The 17586-nt window shown below is 37.7% G+C and overlaps 1 protein-coding gene and 1 long non-coding RNA gene across 7 annotated transcripts in view; one reads left to right on the forward strand and one right to left on the reverse strand.

Annotated features, from left to right (window-relative positions):
• Window positions 1-17586, forward strand: part of LOC125763270 (uncharacterized) — a 148213-nt gene that overhangs the window by 74956 nt on the left and 55671 nt on the right. For all 6 annotated transcript variants that reach the window (XM_049426178.1, XM_049426180.1, XM_049426179.1 and 3 more), the window contains one exon: window positions 8579-8917. In XM_049426178.1, coding sequence (XP_049282135.1) covers window positions 8655-8917 — 263 coding nt within the window. In that variant the 5' untranslated portion in view covers window positions 8579-8654. The remainder of the gene's footprint in view (window positions 1-8578; window positions 8918-17586) is intronic.
• Window positions 13866-17569, reverse strand: LOC125763276 (uncharacterized). The gene is made up of 2 exons (XR_007418335.1): window positions 14455-17569; window positions 13866-14379 (listed from the first exon to the last, which is right to left on the reverse strand). It is a non-coding gene; the product is annotated as an uncharacterized LOC125763276 (long non-coding RNA).

The raw sequence follows: 17586 nt of genomic DNA on the forward strand, positions 1-17586 counted from the left end.
TTTTTATAATTTTTTGTTGTAAAAAATGTCATTTGTTTTTAAAGTTATAGTTAAAGTTAACGTAATATTAAAATGCTATCGTGTTTAGGTGTAAGGTGTCTTAAATTGGCTTTGGATAAATTATACAACCTCAACTATCAATGACGCTTCGTCACTAAATAATTAATGTTGTGATGGTATTTCTAAACATCGAAACGAACTTCAACTGATGACTTGAAAAGAGAAGGAGTTTTCCTGTCTTACAGTATCGACTAAAGCACGGTGGCCAAAGTTGCTTGCCAGAATGAATGGAATGTTGATGAAGTAGGCAGATGGTGATTTTTCTTTTCCGCATGATTAGCTAAATAATCTGAAGCTGTACGAGAAGCTATGTGATTTATTTTAGTAAAGTGCTTGCAGGATTATAATATATTATGTGAATCGGTTTTTCCTGTAATGGTATTTTTGAATTGTTCCACGAACGTTTTTACCGCTAACTTTTGGCTTTATTTGGGTTTGAATGTATTATGGCAAGATTTATGCTGATTTTAATTCCACTGTAATTTAATTATAGTTTATTGCTATCACAAACAACAAAAATGTTATTGAATTTACGCTTTCCTAAGAAATTATCCCCTAAGATGATGATCTACTTATTCTTTACAGTATGTATATGTAACAATTGCGTTTGACAGCCCTGGAAGGCTATCAGACTAACACGACAGTCAGTCAGGCAGTCGTGTTGTGAATTTCGAAACGAAATTATATAATAAAGACTCGAATTCTCCGTCTTTTACATATATGGCAAAATTTTTCAGAAAGATTTGAGATTTGAAAGATCCAGTACAAAATGAGTTGTATGATAAAAAAGATGTTTATTGTAATTCATTTCACACACCATATATACAAATCATGGAAAATTGGATAAAATATAAATTTTTTTTTTGGTTTAAAAATACAACTGAATGTTCTGAATAATTGAATTTTGAATTTCTTCTTCTTGGCATAACGACCTTAAGCCATTTCTGGCATACTGGACTATTTTTTACCCGTTAGCCGGATAGTCAATATTTGCACAGGGAGAGACGGTACTGATGGGATTTGACCCCCGGTACTGTCGAGTGGAACTGGCACCGTTTACCACATGCATCACCGGGCCGGGTTCCTGTTGTGAATTTTGATTTTTTGAATTATTACACATGCTTACATATTGTGATATCATATTGAAATTGACAGGATTCTTCAAGAAATGACTTTTTGGTTTTTAGTACTTTTTGTTTGCATCTTAAGAACGGACGTATTAAGAAAAACAAACATTTAATTTTTTCTCAATCTCATAAGCAACAACCCACGCAACGGATGCGATTGTGTCTGCAGCAGTCGTTCAACATAAACAATCCTTCGAAATGTCGAGACAAAAATCAGATTCGGAACATATTCAATACTTCCGCATCGGTGATGCTCACAAAACGGTAAGGTAAAAAATATTCGTTTGAAATGGTTCCTGCCGTGAAATACACTAGAAGGTAGTAGTAACCGTTGTAGCGCTGGCTCTAAGAATGAGTCGGAAGTTTGCTCTCGATTCGTTGGTGGAACTTTTTTTGGTGACTGTGTCGTTGCTCCAATCAGACAGGATTGCGTTGGCATCCGGAGCAGCAGGGGATCAGGAAAGCTTCCGTCCAAATGGCACGGCGATGGGATCAGAAGATTACGTCGTTGGGATTAGCTGGCTTGTACCGTGCCGAAAACGTGCTGGCACATCATGTCGACTCTGTCGGCGGCTTTGCACCGTGTTTCGAAAGCGTATGGCTGTTGACATTTGATCCGACAGGAATTTTTGCCTCATTCATATTGTCTCTACCCTGCACATGTATATGGCCGTGGAATTTTGAGCGCCAATCGGTGAATAAGGAATGTTGCCAACCAAAAAAAAAAATGTATCTGTGGGTTGACTTAGCAATTGGGGGAGTTGAAAAGTAAAAATGTGTTTTGAAAGAAAATCTCGGATCACTAAAGCTGCTGCGCATCATTATTATAATAAAATTAAATATATTCTACCCAGTTGTTTATGTAATATTTTTATTTGAATAAAAACACTCATTTACGAACCATCCTCAACTATACACTGAAAACGCCACTGAGGAAGATGAAATAATATTCCGATAATCATTACGCCAACCTTCTATCCAAAATGAAAGCGTCACCCAGTTTTTTTTCTCCTATTTGTTTTCAAGAATTTCCGATATTTATCAATAACTCTATTAGCCTAAAAAATGTCCAATTCCAAGCAAAAAAATAAACTTGTTGTGTCAAAAAATGTTCAATGTCATTCAGTGCTTACTTACTTGGTTGCCTAATAGATAAATGTTATTTATTTCATTGCTAATGCTAGTTTTCATTTTTAAATTCATATTGATACCGGTTTTTAGTTTTCAAACCTTAACACAATAATTATTAATATGTATTTATCATTAACATTTTTGAGACGTTGACTATAGATTTTTGAGTTTTACCATAGGGAAAAATTGACAAAAAAACCCAGGATTATTTTGTTTTTAGAAATTAGCTTATTCCCTACTTATTATCATTATTTAAAATAGTTTTATATTCCTGTAACTTAACTACTCTCATATCATAAATTTAGTGTTTATTCAGTGTTTAATCTTGATGTTTTATTTAGGGTTGCAAAATTCAAATGATTAACAATGAACTTTTTTTACGGGGCGGCCCGGTGATGCATGTGATAAACGGCGCCCGTCCACACGGCAGGACCGGATTCAAATCCCATCCGGACCGTCCCCCCGTAGCATGGACTGACTATCCTGCTACGTGGTAAAATAAGTCTTGATACGGCCAGGCCGTTCTAACCGAGCAAAAAAAAAAAACAATAAACTTTTACTTATATTAATCATATTTTTCATTGTGTGCAAAAGACCTTAGAACACAGTGAAAAAATAGAATGTTTCAATAAATCATCCAATAATACATGCAAAACAGTTCATGCATTATGCTAATTTACAACATACAAACTTAATTTTCTTGCTATATTGTCTAACTTTGTCATATCTACGGGGACTCGCAATGTAATGTGAGGGAGAGGGAGAACAGTTTTTTTTTACTTCGAATTACGTACGCAAACATAATTCACGCAAATACTTTTAGACTCAAAAAATGCCTTGGTAGATAAGCTTTCTTCCCCTGCAGCTGTATAGCTATACATCTTCATTCTAAAACGGCATGTGGCGGGGAAACATTCTCCATCGTTCGGATTTTTTTTCTTCATCAGATTCAAATACCACACATTGCAGACTGGGAAAAAGCACATAAATACCTACCCAATGAACTTCTAGCTCTCATGCAAGCTCACTAAACTACGTTCACCCCATGGCCCCATCCATAGATAGAGATATTTTCGATGGGAAAATGTGGAAAATTCGCGCTGTTTTGGGTAGCAATGAAACAGGCCTGTTAAAAGGGCCGTCTTATTCGCTTTCTGCGAAAGTCTCAAAAGCCCGCGCGTGAGGTATGTTGGGATGCTGCAACCGTGGACACGATCGACTTCCACACTGTCACACAATTGCGAACTTAAAATTCTTGGCAAAACGTACAAACTTTTGCGTTCTTGCGCTAGTTGTTTGCTATGGTGAATTAATATCCTTACGCAAAGTTTTTCGATGGCTTCGCGTTCAGCAAGCCGCTTCACCAGTCCCCGTTCGATAACATTCGAACGAGAACGGTTCTAAACGATAGCGTTTTTGGGCCGAATTTACCGTGCCACTATTTGGCTTGATATGCTGCCCTGGGACGAAACTCTGGAACTTTGGACGCGTACAACCGAGATGATGTGCGGCTTTCAAGCAGCTTCATCGTATTCTAGGTAGGTAGGTGGGATGCTAAATCCCACTGTCGAATTTGCGCTGGTCGTCGTCGCCAACTCTCCCGGTTCTGGGTAGAATTTCTGTAAAACTTTTTGGCACCCAGGCACCACGCCGGCTGCCATCAGGCCAGGCCACTCATCTGTCGAGCGGAAGTTCAACGAAACAATGTCATGTCGGGAAAAGCTTTTCTCGTTCGGATATATATATCTCTCTCTCCTTCCGTCACCACGACGGTCATAGCCGGGAAGCATTTATTAATAGGATCGGCACATTCAGTGCCGTGACTTATCTGTTGGATGGGCTGGAAAACTTTTTGTGCAAAAAAAAAAAAAAAAAAAACAGAACACCATGAACTTCGGAAAACACCTGGCCCCATGCTCCGGCTTAAGATGCTTTAATTGAATGTCATCTCGTCGTCGCAATGGGAGCCTTTCGAGCTACAAAATGTTAAGTGATACACGTTGTTAGGAGACAAAGTTTTTCAGTTCCCACGTGGGCAATGTTTATCCTTAGGGTGAATAATGTTTTTTGTGGAACGTTTAAAAATGCCAATATCCACAGTCAAATAATAGCACTTACATGAAGCTTATTTATTATGGCAAAATAATATTCTACCCACACCGTTTGTGTGTGTGCAATAAATACATTTATTCTTTTAATTCGTGAAATGAGATTATTTATTGCAGACAACAGGATACTTGGTGAAGGGAATAATGCAATAAAATAGGAAGCTATAGCGGAGCTTGAAGACCAAAGATCCGTATTGCCGAAGGTCCTCAAATGACACATTAATTGCGATATGAAGTGCTGGAAAATTATTTGTTAAAAATTATTAGAATGAAAGATAGTTATTCAAGTGTATTGAAAACAACTGCTAGTTATTTATTTAAACATAATTTTCTTATTTATCAGCCGCTTCAACCGCTTCGTCGATCTACAAGGATTTGACAGACTAGGTCTTCCAGTGTCATTCGAATGACATGACCACCTACCCGAACTTGGCGAGTTTTATTCATTGTATGAGCTCGTCGTACACCTCATAGATCTCGTCATTATTTAAACATAAAGTCATATCAATTTTAGATATCCGTTTTAGAATATACAAAAATTAAAAAAATGTATAAAAAGTCGTTTTGTTATTGTTTTGGATAATGGAAATTAATTTGGAAATTTACGAGATATTAAGCAAATATCTAATATAAGCAAATTAGTATAAATATGTACAATATTTGAATGTCAAGAATGCAATAAATGAAACATAATTTATATCTTTCCTTGATTTTGATACATTGATGTACGTACCATCGCACAGAAATTGATTACGATTTAATGAATATGAATATGCAACTTGTTTTTTTGCTTACGTACAATATCAATTATAACGACTAATCAGAAATCATTCATGCTAAACCATTTGTTTGCGTGCCATGCATACACAGCTCCAGATTCTTCTAACGCGCACTCTTAATGATGGTAGAATAAATCAACATCCCAAAATATGCGTCACATTCTTCTGTGCCCGTCACGGGACACGGGAAGTAATTGCAGAATTTGTGGGAAAGTGCAGAAATGAATTTGCGCATAAGCGTACAGTCCTATTACCGTAGCCATTAAAATTTCATTTCCCAAACATTCCAGCAGTGGTTGGTCCGTTCGTTTCGGTTTCGTTCAAGGTTGATGGTGATGCGTTGGTATGTGGTTCGGATGGTATTTTTTGCTATTTCGCGTGTCAAGTAAAATGTGTTTTATACTTGTCTTTCAAATCCAGATCTCAAAGGAAATCCACTCGCTTTTATTGTTAGAGAATATTTAATTTCAATTATGTTAGTGTGTTTCAGTACTGTGGAACATATGTAATATATTTTTATAGTATATAATTATCGGTATAAATTATGAATAAAATGTGTACAGGAATTACATATCTGAAAAATATTTTATAAGTCTCAAATTATTTTAGTCACTTTATTAATTCTTTCAAAACAAATTACCGATTAAAGTGTTTTTTTTTTAATTTTTCTTCATTTTCTTTTACTCTTGCTTACTTTGGTGACGTATACTACAAAGTGGAATAGTAACAAACGCTTTTTATTCGTTTTGTGTCATTTCATTTGGCTGGCAGATGAGAATTGAACCGGAAATTGCAACCGTACCGTAATGAGTAGTCCGCCACCCTATGTTCGGTGTGGTTAATCATTGAATATCAGAATTTGTCTGCATTGTTGCCATCATGAGGTCTTACTGGCCGTTCCATGCAATTGTAGAGACAGAACGTTTAGTTGCGGTCACGACATTTTTACGCCTAGAGCCCGCTTTCACTTTGTTAAGTATAAGTAGATATTTTTAGTTTTACAGTAATCATTTTCTGTTCCATTCTGTTGAACTTACGCAATATGTTAAGTTCAAATTGTTTTTGTTTTTCCTTTACATTAAACAATAGAACACAATCGCAGATGCAGTTATTAGGGATTTTCACATCGGTTGGTCGGTAATCATCGCATCACAATCAAGCTTTCCATTTATTGTAAGGACAAACAAAACGTGCGATTGTTTGAGTGTAATGTGGCGTTAAGGAAGGATCGCAAGGAAAATGTACGCCTGCTGGTGGCAATTAAAATAGCAGAACAATCCGTTTTTTGTTAGAAAAAGATATTTTTACGACAATACGACAAATGTCATCATAATCGGATATAAAAAAAAATACTTTTACGTTGTGCAATAAAATAAAGTAAAAAAATAAAAGCAGGAAAAAAGAATTGAAGAAAAATATTTCATAACCTACGCTAACACATTGCTTCAACAACATATCGTGCAAAATACTCAAACTAAAGTACCTCATTTATTTTACGAAATACCAAGACCACATCTAAAAACGCTTCGACCGCTGCGTTGTGGCTTAACATGAAAACAGAGCTTTTCGTAGATGGCGGGGATGGTAAAAATAGGCTAGCAAATAGTCGGAAACAATCTTTCATCTTAGCAGCGTGGCGCAACGGGAGTCCTCGTATTTCTTCTAAAAGCATTAACAGCACAAAAGCACAATGCAGAAGGTTGAAACTCATCCATCACCATCGTGAACGAGCTGCACTAACCCAATTGCATCGTGTTTCTGCGTGTGGCGTGAGTGTGACTGACAGTGGCTGTGAAACGCAGCTGTTGCACAAAACTCAATTGCTTTTGCCCGTGTCCTGTAGCTGGAAAAGTGGAAGGATTGTTGCGAATCCTTTCCATCTCCTTCCTGCTACTCATATACACAGACGCGTCCGCGCTTGAAAATGCTGGACACTCGGAAGTTTACGGATATGGTTCAAGATACGACCATTAAGAAAAAAGTCTTCGTACACGTCTCGTTAGGTAAGGGATAGCAGACGATGCAGAACGGCGTGCAGTAGTGTAAGGCAGTGCCTGTCCGACTCTGGTATGCGCCTGAATTCAATTATAAAGACAGACATTCGCCAGATCCTTGCTTCAAGCTTCCGTTTCGTTCGTGTAGATCCTTTTTTAGCAGTTTCTTGAAGAATCTACATTTTAGTATTTATGTCTTCGTCATCAACGCCCAACCATAATTTATTTGTGCAATGCACGTCGCTCTTCAAGCCCACAGCAGGGCATGGAGTTGAAAATACTCATAACGTCATTATATTTTAATAAAATTTAATAAGTTTTATGTGACGAACAATCAGCTTTTTATTTTTGCTACAACAAATGCTTAGTGCATCATATAGAACTGAAATAAATTATATAAATATGACTTTCACAAATATTATCCATCAAAGGGTTAATGACAAACGATGGAGCTGGTCCATGTGGATCTCTTTTTCTACATTCTGTAGGGTTACTGCTCCAGCCTGGTTCGTCATTATCTTCGCTTGCCATTAGAAGCTGATGTGCAAAAGCTTGAAATGTGAGCAAAATGAAAGAAAACTTCTTAAACTCGAAACTCCTTTCTGAATTCAACATATTAGTTGCTCTCGTCTATTGTGGTGGAAAAAGAACGTGCGAAATATTGACGATTGGTAGCAGCTACGATTGTCATAAACATTTCTCTGTTCTTGGCTGATTCGTCTGCAAGCGGGATTCAACCATTGAGAATGTAGATTGAAAGGAAAGTTGCCATCTTCTTGTGACACTAATGCCACATTCAATTTCAATCTGGCCACAGTGTATCCTTAACTATTCTTGCACGATGTGTGACTGACGCTTTGCTGATTGGGTTGCAAAGATTAGTCCCGTCGGGTGTTTTGTAGCGTCGTGAATGAGCTTTTCCCTTCCCGATGAGGAAAACGCTTAGTGACAAGGTGTTCCTTATAGGTATAACAGATAAGCACCATTGGAACAATGGCATCACAATATGATGCTGGTTGAATGCCTAGAGATTGAAATGTTCCATGTGATTGAAATTTAAACCGGTTGATTCGATGTATACGAAATTTAGATTTAGTTTGACTAAAATTGCATTTCTAATGTAGGTAAAGATTTGATTAAGCATATGCAGAAAAATATATTTTTTATAATTGCAAGGGTAAATAAAAAAAGATAGAAAAATTAGACAAAAATGACTACGATATTGAATAATTGATATGTCATATTAAATTATGTTTCACCAACAGCTGTTTATTGTATTTCAATTAACCTGATTATTATCTTTAATTTACACCAATGTTTGCAATTTGATCTAATTTTCTTTTGTGTTCTTTTCTCAATTCATTCGTTCATACTTCTAGATATTCCTTTGCTCTCCTCTTCTCGCTTCGATAACGACGTCGCTCGTCGTTGCCGGAGAACGTCGACCGCAACAGAATGCTACTGCAACCTGGACCTACGCTCAGTACAGAACACCAACAGCAATCTCAACAGCAACTCCAACAGCAGCACAACCAATATCAACAACATGCACCAAACCTACTTTCGGCCCAGCAACCCTCGTCACTGACCTCCTCATCCAGTGCCTCGTCGACACCACCCATACAGGACGTTAGCCGTTATCTGGAGACGCTTCAAGAGCAGCTGAAGGAAGGCTGGACGGCCCATACGGCTAAGGATGGCCGGCTTTACTATTGCAAGTGAGTATTGCTACCGATTCGCAGGGCACGTCTAAACTAAAGCATCAAGCAAGATTTGTCCCATCGATAGTGAGCAGGAGCGAACGAAGGTTTTTGGGTAGTGAAGCAAATTAATAGAGCTATCTGTGTTTATCGGGGGCATTTGTCAGTTCATTTCTGTCCCATTCGAAGGATACAATAGAGAAAATTAATACGTTTAGCTAACCTTCGAAATTGGGGTTTACTTGTCTTTATCGTTCATCTTGAATCAAATGTTTTTGGCAGTTTTGTGTCGAGGATCTCTTTTTACTAGCGAATGTAAACGTTATACAAAGTTAAGTTATACAATGTGTAACTTATAACTTATGTATAACAGTTATGTAAACGTTAATCAAAGCTTTTCTTTTACTTTTAATAATAAAGCTGTACAGCCTTTTACTGGCTTTACTTTACTTTTTTTACATTTAACATAACACCTACGCAACATATCAGCAATAAAAATGGCAACAAATGTTGATTGTCCCGTTGCAAAGATGATTCTGTGCCAATTCCTTTCTTAAACGTATTTCATGTACGAATACAAATTTCATTTCCATTTACTCTACCCAATCGTAAGATTCTTTAGTCATCTTTTTTTCTTTTTTTTGCGCGAATGCGTTCCCTATCTTTCCCCCCCTTTTTATATGGCGGAGGAAAATTTGTATGACGTACCGAGAGAAAACTTAGCATCAAGAAGTTCATTCACACGGGATGTGTAGTATAGGGTACACAGAAACTAACCAAAACCGATTCAACCGGTAGAAAGCGACTGGCGTCTCCACATCTCGATTCGCGACGCCGGCAATGTAATATTTGCACATGTAGTAAAGTTGGCAACAAAACTCAATTTATAAAACTCTTTCAATTTAATTTCCCTTCCACAACAAACTACGGACCAACCGGCAGTAGCACCAACAAAAGGAATCTTTCGCTCGTAGTTGAATATTTTGCATATGGGAAATAAGAAGAAAAAAAAACACACAATCTCCTCTTTTGCTACATTCCTTCAAGTATATCTGAAGGAAGCCGTAGTAACAGTGGTTCTTATGATAAAAAAACAAGCACAGGAATGGATGCGCTCAACATGACTGCAGGACGCGTGTCCGGGCAAAATCATGAGCAGTTTGTTCCGGGTTACGAAGTTGTACTTTAACATAAGTTTTCATTCGTGTTTTCTACCGCACTTCCCATAATAAAGAAATGCTTTAAATTTATATGCCTCAGTTGCAAAACACACAATTTTAATGCCAGGTGTAATGCAATATTATGTCGGTGGTTTAGTACATCAATAAATATCAATAGTTACTTTATTTATTTAATTATTATGATAGCTTACACCGTGTTGTAAGGTCCATGAAAATAAAAACTTAATTGAATAAGTAAACCCAAATGACAATTTTAACGAAATCCACCTAATCGGGCTTGCTGCACGTAATGCCGTCAGCACTGACATAAAATTGATTTCCCATTCCCGTTGTTCAACACTGTGAAATTGAAACAATGCATCAATATATTCATTAAACGTAGTAATGGTGGATCATGCGATGGAATGTTGCTTACATGTCAACAACAAGAGACAACCACGGCACCACGCTAACATTCTTGGATGGATTTCGGTAACTGCTCGCATGCGCATCGTTTTTTTTGGTTTGGTTGGAAAAGCCAAATATGTTAAAAAGAACTCCCGCTGGGAGGCCTCGTGCGTACGCTCGTACAATCAATTTTCCGTCGCGCTAATAGCACAAATATGACGAGCAATTTTCTGCTCAAGTAGCTGAGATAATACGAACCGAGTACGCTTGCTTCTCATCTCCCTTAAGAGGTTCGTGTCACGATTTTACTTTTCCCCCCCAATGATGTCTTGAGCCGTCGTCTTTGTTTATAAGCTCGGTTCGTTCTGGAATCGATTGGTTGTAGGGAGTTAATGACTATGATGATATTTTTATAGCTACTCTATTGATGGTAGAAGGTTTCATTTCTTTTATCATTTTATTAGTGTCAATTTTAATGGCAGTTCTTTTCTTATTGTAAACTAGAAATTCTTTCTCTCCAATGAAGTTAATAAATGCTGAATAAAGAAAATAAATAATTCAACAAAAAGACCGTCTTTTTTAATATTAATTTTTTGGATCTAGGAATGAATGAGAAGTTTATGGTTGTGGGCATTTGCACATTGGGTATTTGCCGGGAGCAAAGTCGAAAAATCAATTTGAAGTTTTCGCTCAATCTTTTGGTTCAAACTAAGAAAACACCAAAATCTTAGTTTCCTACTCCAAGAGGATTTCTATCTAAAAATAATCAAACTTAAACATTAAAAAAGAGCAAAAAACACATAGATTTAGGTTCAGATTTCATATGCTGCTACTTATTGGATTATACAGATATTTTTGTTTAACTTACTGTTTTGGTAAGGTTATTAATTGTGGTTTTCAATTCTATTTTTATTTTAATTATCGTAAAGATCAGTAAAGATAAATGTGTGATATTATTCCATATTAAATACAAAAAGACACAAAAATAATTTTATCCCGATATTTGTGCTACGGTACCCACTGTGCTGTCAATTGGTTTCGAATCATCAGTGTTCTACTTAAGCATAAGTGTAATCATGTTTCGACAGTAGTTTGATGAGCATGAACATAATCCAACGTCGATCTTATTGTCAGCTGCACAAATTGCTTGCAAATTGTTAATTAAACCATCTGCTTTATGTCCAATAATGTGCTGCTCATTCTAATTTAGTCCGTCTGATCGTGATGAAGATGATCAATTAATGTTTGTGTTTTAATCAAGACTCAATTATAGGTTGTATGATAAATAGGAATGGTTGGAGATAAAACATTACATGAAGTATATTACATGTAAAATATGATTGAAAAATATTTTCAAATGTAGGAAAGTTATGGTTTTATGCATCAGAGTTAAGCTGATATTAAAAGTTGGCAATACCTTTAGAAAAAAAGATATTTTGTTTTAAGAGTCTATACAACATTGCTGTTATAGTTTTACTTATTTACTTATCAGACGCTTAATCCTTCGAGGTCTTGGCTTGGCTTGGCTGCACACCGCTAAGCTCTGTAACCGCTTTCGGTCGTCTGTCAATATATTATCTTGACTTCTTCCATGTGGACGACCAAAAGGACTGGGTAAATAAAGCAATTTTACAATTGAATCAAGTTTGAAGGTAAATCCATCGTCCTAGAAATCGAAAAGTCAATGATTGCCGCCTGCCGATGCTGTAAGACATTCTTCAAAAAGCAGTCAGACATAGGGAGTGTGATAGTGGAAAGCCACTCGGCACTAATTAAAGGCCATGTCACACGCCGTTGGATTGATTGTCACGCAGGAATGCTACTATGTACGTCCTGGACTAGAGACGTCCATTGGATAAACACTGTCACAGCCACTGCCGATGGAATGCAAAAGGATTTAAGTGATGACTGACCTTTCTTTACATAGCGTTTGGTAGCTTTGATTATATTGTCTTTCGTATCTGGAGACTCGAGTGGTTGTACAGACTACATAGCTACATTGCTTCATTACTGCTGATGTTGTCAGTAAGTGAATGCTGTCACAAACAAACACGTAAATTAGCTCAATCCAATAAGTGTAGCCTGGCTCATTGCAACGTTGCACCATGACATGTGTTTATCCAACGTAGTTGTCAACGTTGGCACACGCATACTAAATTAAGACTTCTAATTTTCTAAGATAGTGCGCTTTGTTCCAGATTTTTTTTGCCTCCAACAATCAATACGGTACACTCGTCGGGCATCTGATACAAGGAGATATGTAAAAATCCGCATGAAAGAAGAGTTAGGTCATGTGTTTTAAGCGGGGAAGAGTATCTAAATGTACTCACGTAAAGAAAGAATTAATCCTTGGAAGATGGAAACCGTACTTTGATGCACGAAGAATGGATCACTGATGGAAAATTTGTACCATCACCATGTAACATCAATTGGGTCATTCATTTCGTCTCCCATGCTGGATAACACACGGAACATAAGTCAGAAAACCCGTACCTTAAATGCCGTATGCCATTCAATGCAAACCAGCTTCATTCGCTCATGTGCAAAATCCAATCTGTCCTCTTCAGAGGCTGCTTGAGTTGTGGTGTACAGTGCTTGTTGTGCCTGCACGACGTGTACATCTCTGCATGGTTCTGCTGGGTTTTCTACAGGGACAGGTAATTCAATTGGCGCTAATCGTTCACCGAGGACCAAACAACCTGCCAACCGGTCATTTACTGGTAAGTAAGTTCCGCCCAGATAAATCCCCAAAACCGGCGGTGTACTAATCCAGGGTAGTAGCGTTCTTTCAAGGGCCACACCTAACAGCTTCATCTTCAACCATTGGAGAAAGGCGGAGAAGCAATTCTCCCAACCATTTTGGTCCCCTTTCTCTCTTCCCTGTACGGTTCCCCTTTCGGGAAACGTGTATAGTTTTACGATAATGACCGGATTTTACGAGTGTCCTCATCATTGAAGCTGAAACCTGATGCCCAAGGACTTTCTTTAGATGAAAACGTTCACTTTACTGAATGTTGCTTTGGATACTCTTGCCTTTTTTGAGGTGGAATCTGAATTTCCGAAGTGTCCTTTTTGGCTACAACACTCCTTTTGCTCACAGTTTTCGCCTATGGATTCTGATATACTTGGAATTTCAGCTGAAATGTGCTGGCGAGCAAAACATTCGAATTCGTACCATTTACACTCTCTTTTTAAGATGGATTACAATCGGAAAGACTGGGTTTCCTTTTTGTCTTTGATTCACTGAATACTACTATTCGTTCAAGGTTCCACCATCACATGGCAAGCGGTGTGAGTAGTAACAATCCCGGTGGAAAAATCAACCATGGAATTAGTGTGCCCACACACACACACACACTCTATAGCACTGGGAAAGAAACTCTTCAACAAGTCGCCCGTAGTTGGTGGTAACCGTAAACGGATTGCCAGGACCGTTGCCTGATATTCGATTTATTGTGCGCTCTAGAGTCTACGCCTTGCCTGGCAAACGGAGTGGTTGCTTTTGGCTTAATTGAAGCAATTTCAGGGTTCGTTCGATTACATATAAAATCTGCTTTTTGGGACGTGAACATTCTAATTGGATCGATGTCATCGATGCGGATCGGTCGGAATGCTGCACATCAACGTTGTTGGGAAGTAGGTCATACGGGAAGTGGTGATAAGATTTTCCTAGTCAACGGAGTTTAGTTTTTGCCTGGTATAATTATGGCCAGAAATGTGATGCAGAAACATACTTCCAACCGCCGTCGTCTACCACCATCCTCCGTGGGAGCTGAACTTTCTTACAACGATCGGACGATGTACGATGACGGGAGCTGACTTTACGACGATCGGTCGCTTAACAATCACTTTCCTAAGCGACGGTGCTGGGAGGGAATTTGCAAAGGCAATTAAAGCGCACACGATAAAAAACTAGCAAAACAAAAATTAATCAAAGATCATTTAACTAACTAATCACATTCAGAAAATTCAATGAAAAGTACTTACCACGCGGAACAGCATCATTTTCACTTTTGTATTTAAAATGTATCGTAATGAATAGAAACGTGATAATAGGTATAAACACCCACGTCAAGTACGATTTAGATTCGGTAGTAAACTGTACTGTGAATGAAGAGAATTAAGTTATGCACCGTATTTATAGCTGTCACCTCCTTAGCAAACTATGAAGCTACCTTCATTCGACGTAGTGGAGATGGTTTTGTAACGTAAGAACTATGTCAATGCTAAAACTTTATCCAGCGAAAATGGGTTCAGCGCTAGTCGGATCGTTGAAAGGTGATACCATAGCAGATGGTTCTGGTGTTGAACGTGTTTATCCATGAGTACAGCGAGAGAGAAGAAAAAACATTCTTTCGTGGTATACAGTTTGTTAGTATCACTTTCTTCATTGATATTGAAAAGAATGGAAAAAAGGGGAAAAGGTTTGATTACTTGCTATCCTTTAAGAACGAAACTGTCATCAATTGAATAGTCACTTTTTAGAAGTTACTTATGCAGAGTATCGCAGTAAAAATTATAATTAAAATATGTTTGCCAACCCTGCATTTCAGTACTAGTTGCATGTATTACTTATTTGAATCGTTACTCTAAAAATGTAATAAAGTTTTAAGCCTCGCTTATTGCTTACCAGTGTCACTGTATCGCTGACGAATGGTAAGGGACATACCATGGAAAGAGTCATTATATTTTGTTGACTTCATTTTCTCTTTTCGGTTTATCAAAGTAGGGCTCTCGGGTTTTTAATCCCTCACATGCTAGCTTGCGGTGACAGTCATTGTTATGTCAATCGTTTAATATCACAATGAGCAGCCTAAGCCATGCGGTTATGTGGGGAACTGTGCATTAATGCATATTTTTTTCATAATAATTTTTGAGGACAACTACACATGGTGCAATAGAAGTGTGTGTATTTGTTTGCAAATACGGTTTTATTCAAGAAATGTGAAAATTAATCCTTTGATGACCTAAAATCATTTTAAAAATCTGTACATTTTGTCATATTCAACTCGTAAATGTGGGTCCATTATAAAAGGGTTTATTTAACTTGTGTTTCCTACGACTGCGAATGAGGACTTTGCGAAATGAAAAACAGAGAAGCAAGCAGTACTATGAAGCTTGAAAGTGAAATAGAACTCTTTCGGACTTCACGAATCGATCCATCATCATTTCATCATGTTTCGAATCATTTCAGCCTTTCTAGGCTTTTTGGTTGCTTCGGTAGTATACAACCAAAGGCACTTAGAATGTCTCTAAAATTAGCAAAATCGATAAAAATCCGTAGCAAACAGTCTATAGGCTACATGAGCCTCGGCCCGGAAAGTAGACCGGTAGCACTGAATTGAAATCAGCTCCCTCATCCGAATCAGTAATGGCGTACTTCCGTTGATTAAACCATCCATTTTTGGTTTATGCGTTAGTGTGTGCGTACGGTTGTTTTTTTGTTCAAACTTCCCTTACTAGCAACAACAAAAATTTGGTCTCGTTTTTTGATTGCCTAGCCGGAAGGATAGGGAATGGAACGAAATGAAAATCTGAGCCTCGACAAAAAAAAGTACGACAAAAAACATGATGCTAGCGAAGAACAAAACCGGGAGTGCTGAAAACTGAAAGAGGTATGGTCGCGATTGAAAAATCATTGGTCTTGAATTTTTAAACCCATCCACCGAGTTGTAGCCGATTAGGTCCGGTTACGATTGGGTAAGGGAAATGGTGGTGAGTGCACAAGTTTCGTTTCTAAATTGAAAAAAAATGGCAACCGTCCCGGATACAGTGTGACCACATTTTTGGCGGCCTTTCGACCCCTGATACGGTTCGATCTCGTAATTAGATTTTGATCAGACTCATGTAAATTTAATGAGATTACGTGCTTCCTTTTTTGCCGAATCCTATCCGAGTCCCTCGAGATGTTATACTGTGTTTTCGTTGCTTATCCCTTAGTCAAATCTAAACTGGCAAAGTGTACCGCAAAGGCGTTTTGACACACTACATGGTGTAGAGAGTGGGAAAAAATCAAGCTCATTGAAACGAATTCACTAGAGAGAAAAATAATCGTTTAGGCTATTTTCTGTTTTAAACCAAAGAAACAAGCAAACGAATGCCGAACGCATAAACACATTTCGATGTGGTCTAATGGTGGTCTGAAATTGTACGAACTTTGACCGGAAATTTGTGCCATCGACACGAACGCTAGCGCGTGCACTAATGAAATTCAAACATTTTCAATTAATTAATTTTGTCACCGAAACGAGCAATCGTGTGCAGTCCTATTCTTCGCAGGAGTTGTTGGAGCAAGATAGATAAATAGACAGAAAAGGGAGATATAAAGCGATGAACAAAAAAAAAAGTACGGCAAACGAATATCTTAAGCAGACCCTGGTACTGGTGTATGTGTTTGCGATGATTTTTAAGCTTGAAGCTCAAAGTACCATTACCTACCAACCATTCTGAAGCTTAAATCAAACGACAAAGGTTAAACATTGTGCCAAATTGGAGGGTGAAAAATGAAAGATGAATCTTTTTTTTATACTTCCTCCGGAAGCTTGCCGGAGCGGCATTACCATGGATGTCAATTAGAGAATGACATGACGAGGAACGCATATAATTTTTTCCCCACAGAAAATCATCCATTACAGGTCGTACTTCGTGAGGAAGGACATGAAAACATTTTTGTGAATGCTCTGTTGATCGCTATGAGGTAGCAATCTTTATGCTTGATGAGCTTATTACTTTGATTTCGGTTCATTGGGTGATATTAACAAAGGAGGAATAGAAATTAACAATGTATTGTTTTAAGTATTTTTCATCATGAATTGCGGAACTGTAATATTTATTTTCATACATTTCATAGATTTTTTTATTTATTTACATCAAATGTTAAAATAAATAAAATGAAAATTTTAAAGATGAAAGTGAAAAATATTGTCCTATTGGCTTAACGACTTATAAGGTTAAGCTCCGGATGAGATTTGATACCCGGACCTGACGATTGGAATTGGCGCCGTTTAACACATACACTACCGCGCCGCGTAGGAAAGCAAGCTTTAGCTGTGGTTTTCGTCTTATTTGGTTCTACTGCTTAAGATAGCTTTACTTACACTTGTCTCTCCCCCCCCCCCC

Source organism: Anopheles funestus, chromosome 2RL, assembly GCF_943734845.2.
Source record: "Anopheles funestus chromosome 2RL, idAnoFuneDA-416_04, whole genome shotgun sequence".
NCBI classification, from domain to species: Eukaryota; Metazoa; Arthropoda; class Insecta; order Diptera; family Culicidae; genus Anopheles; species Anopheles funestus.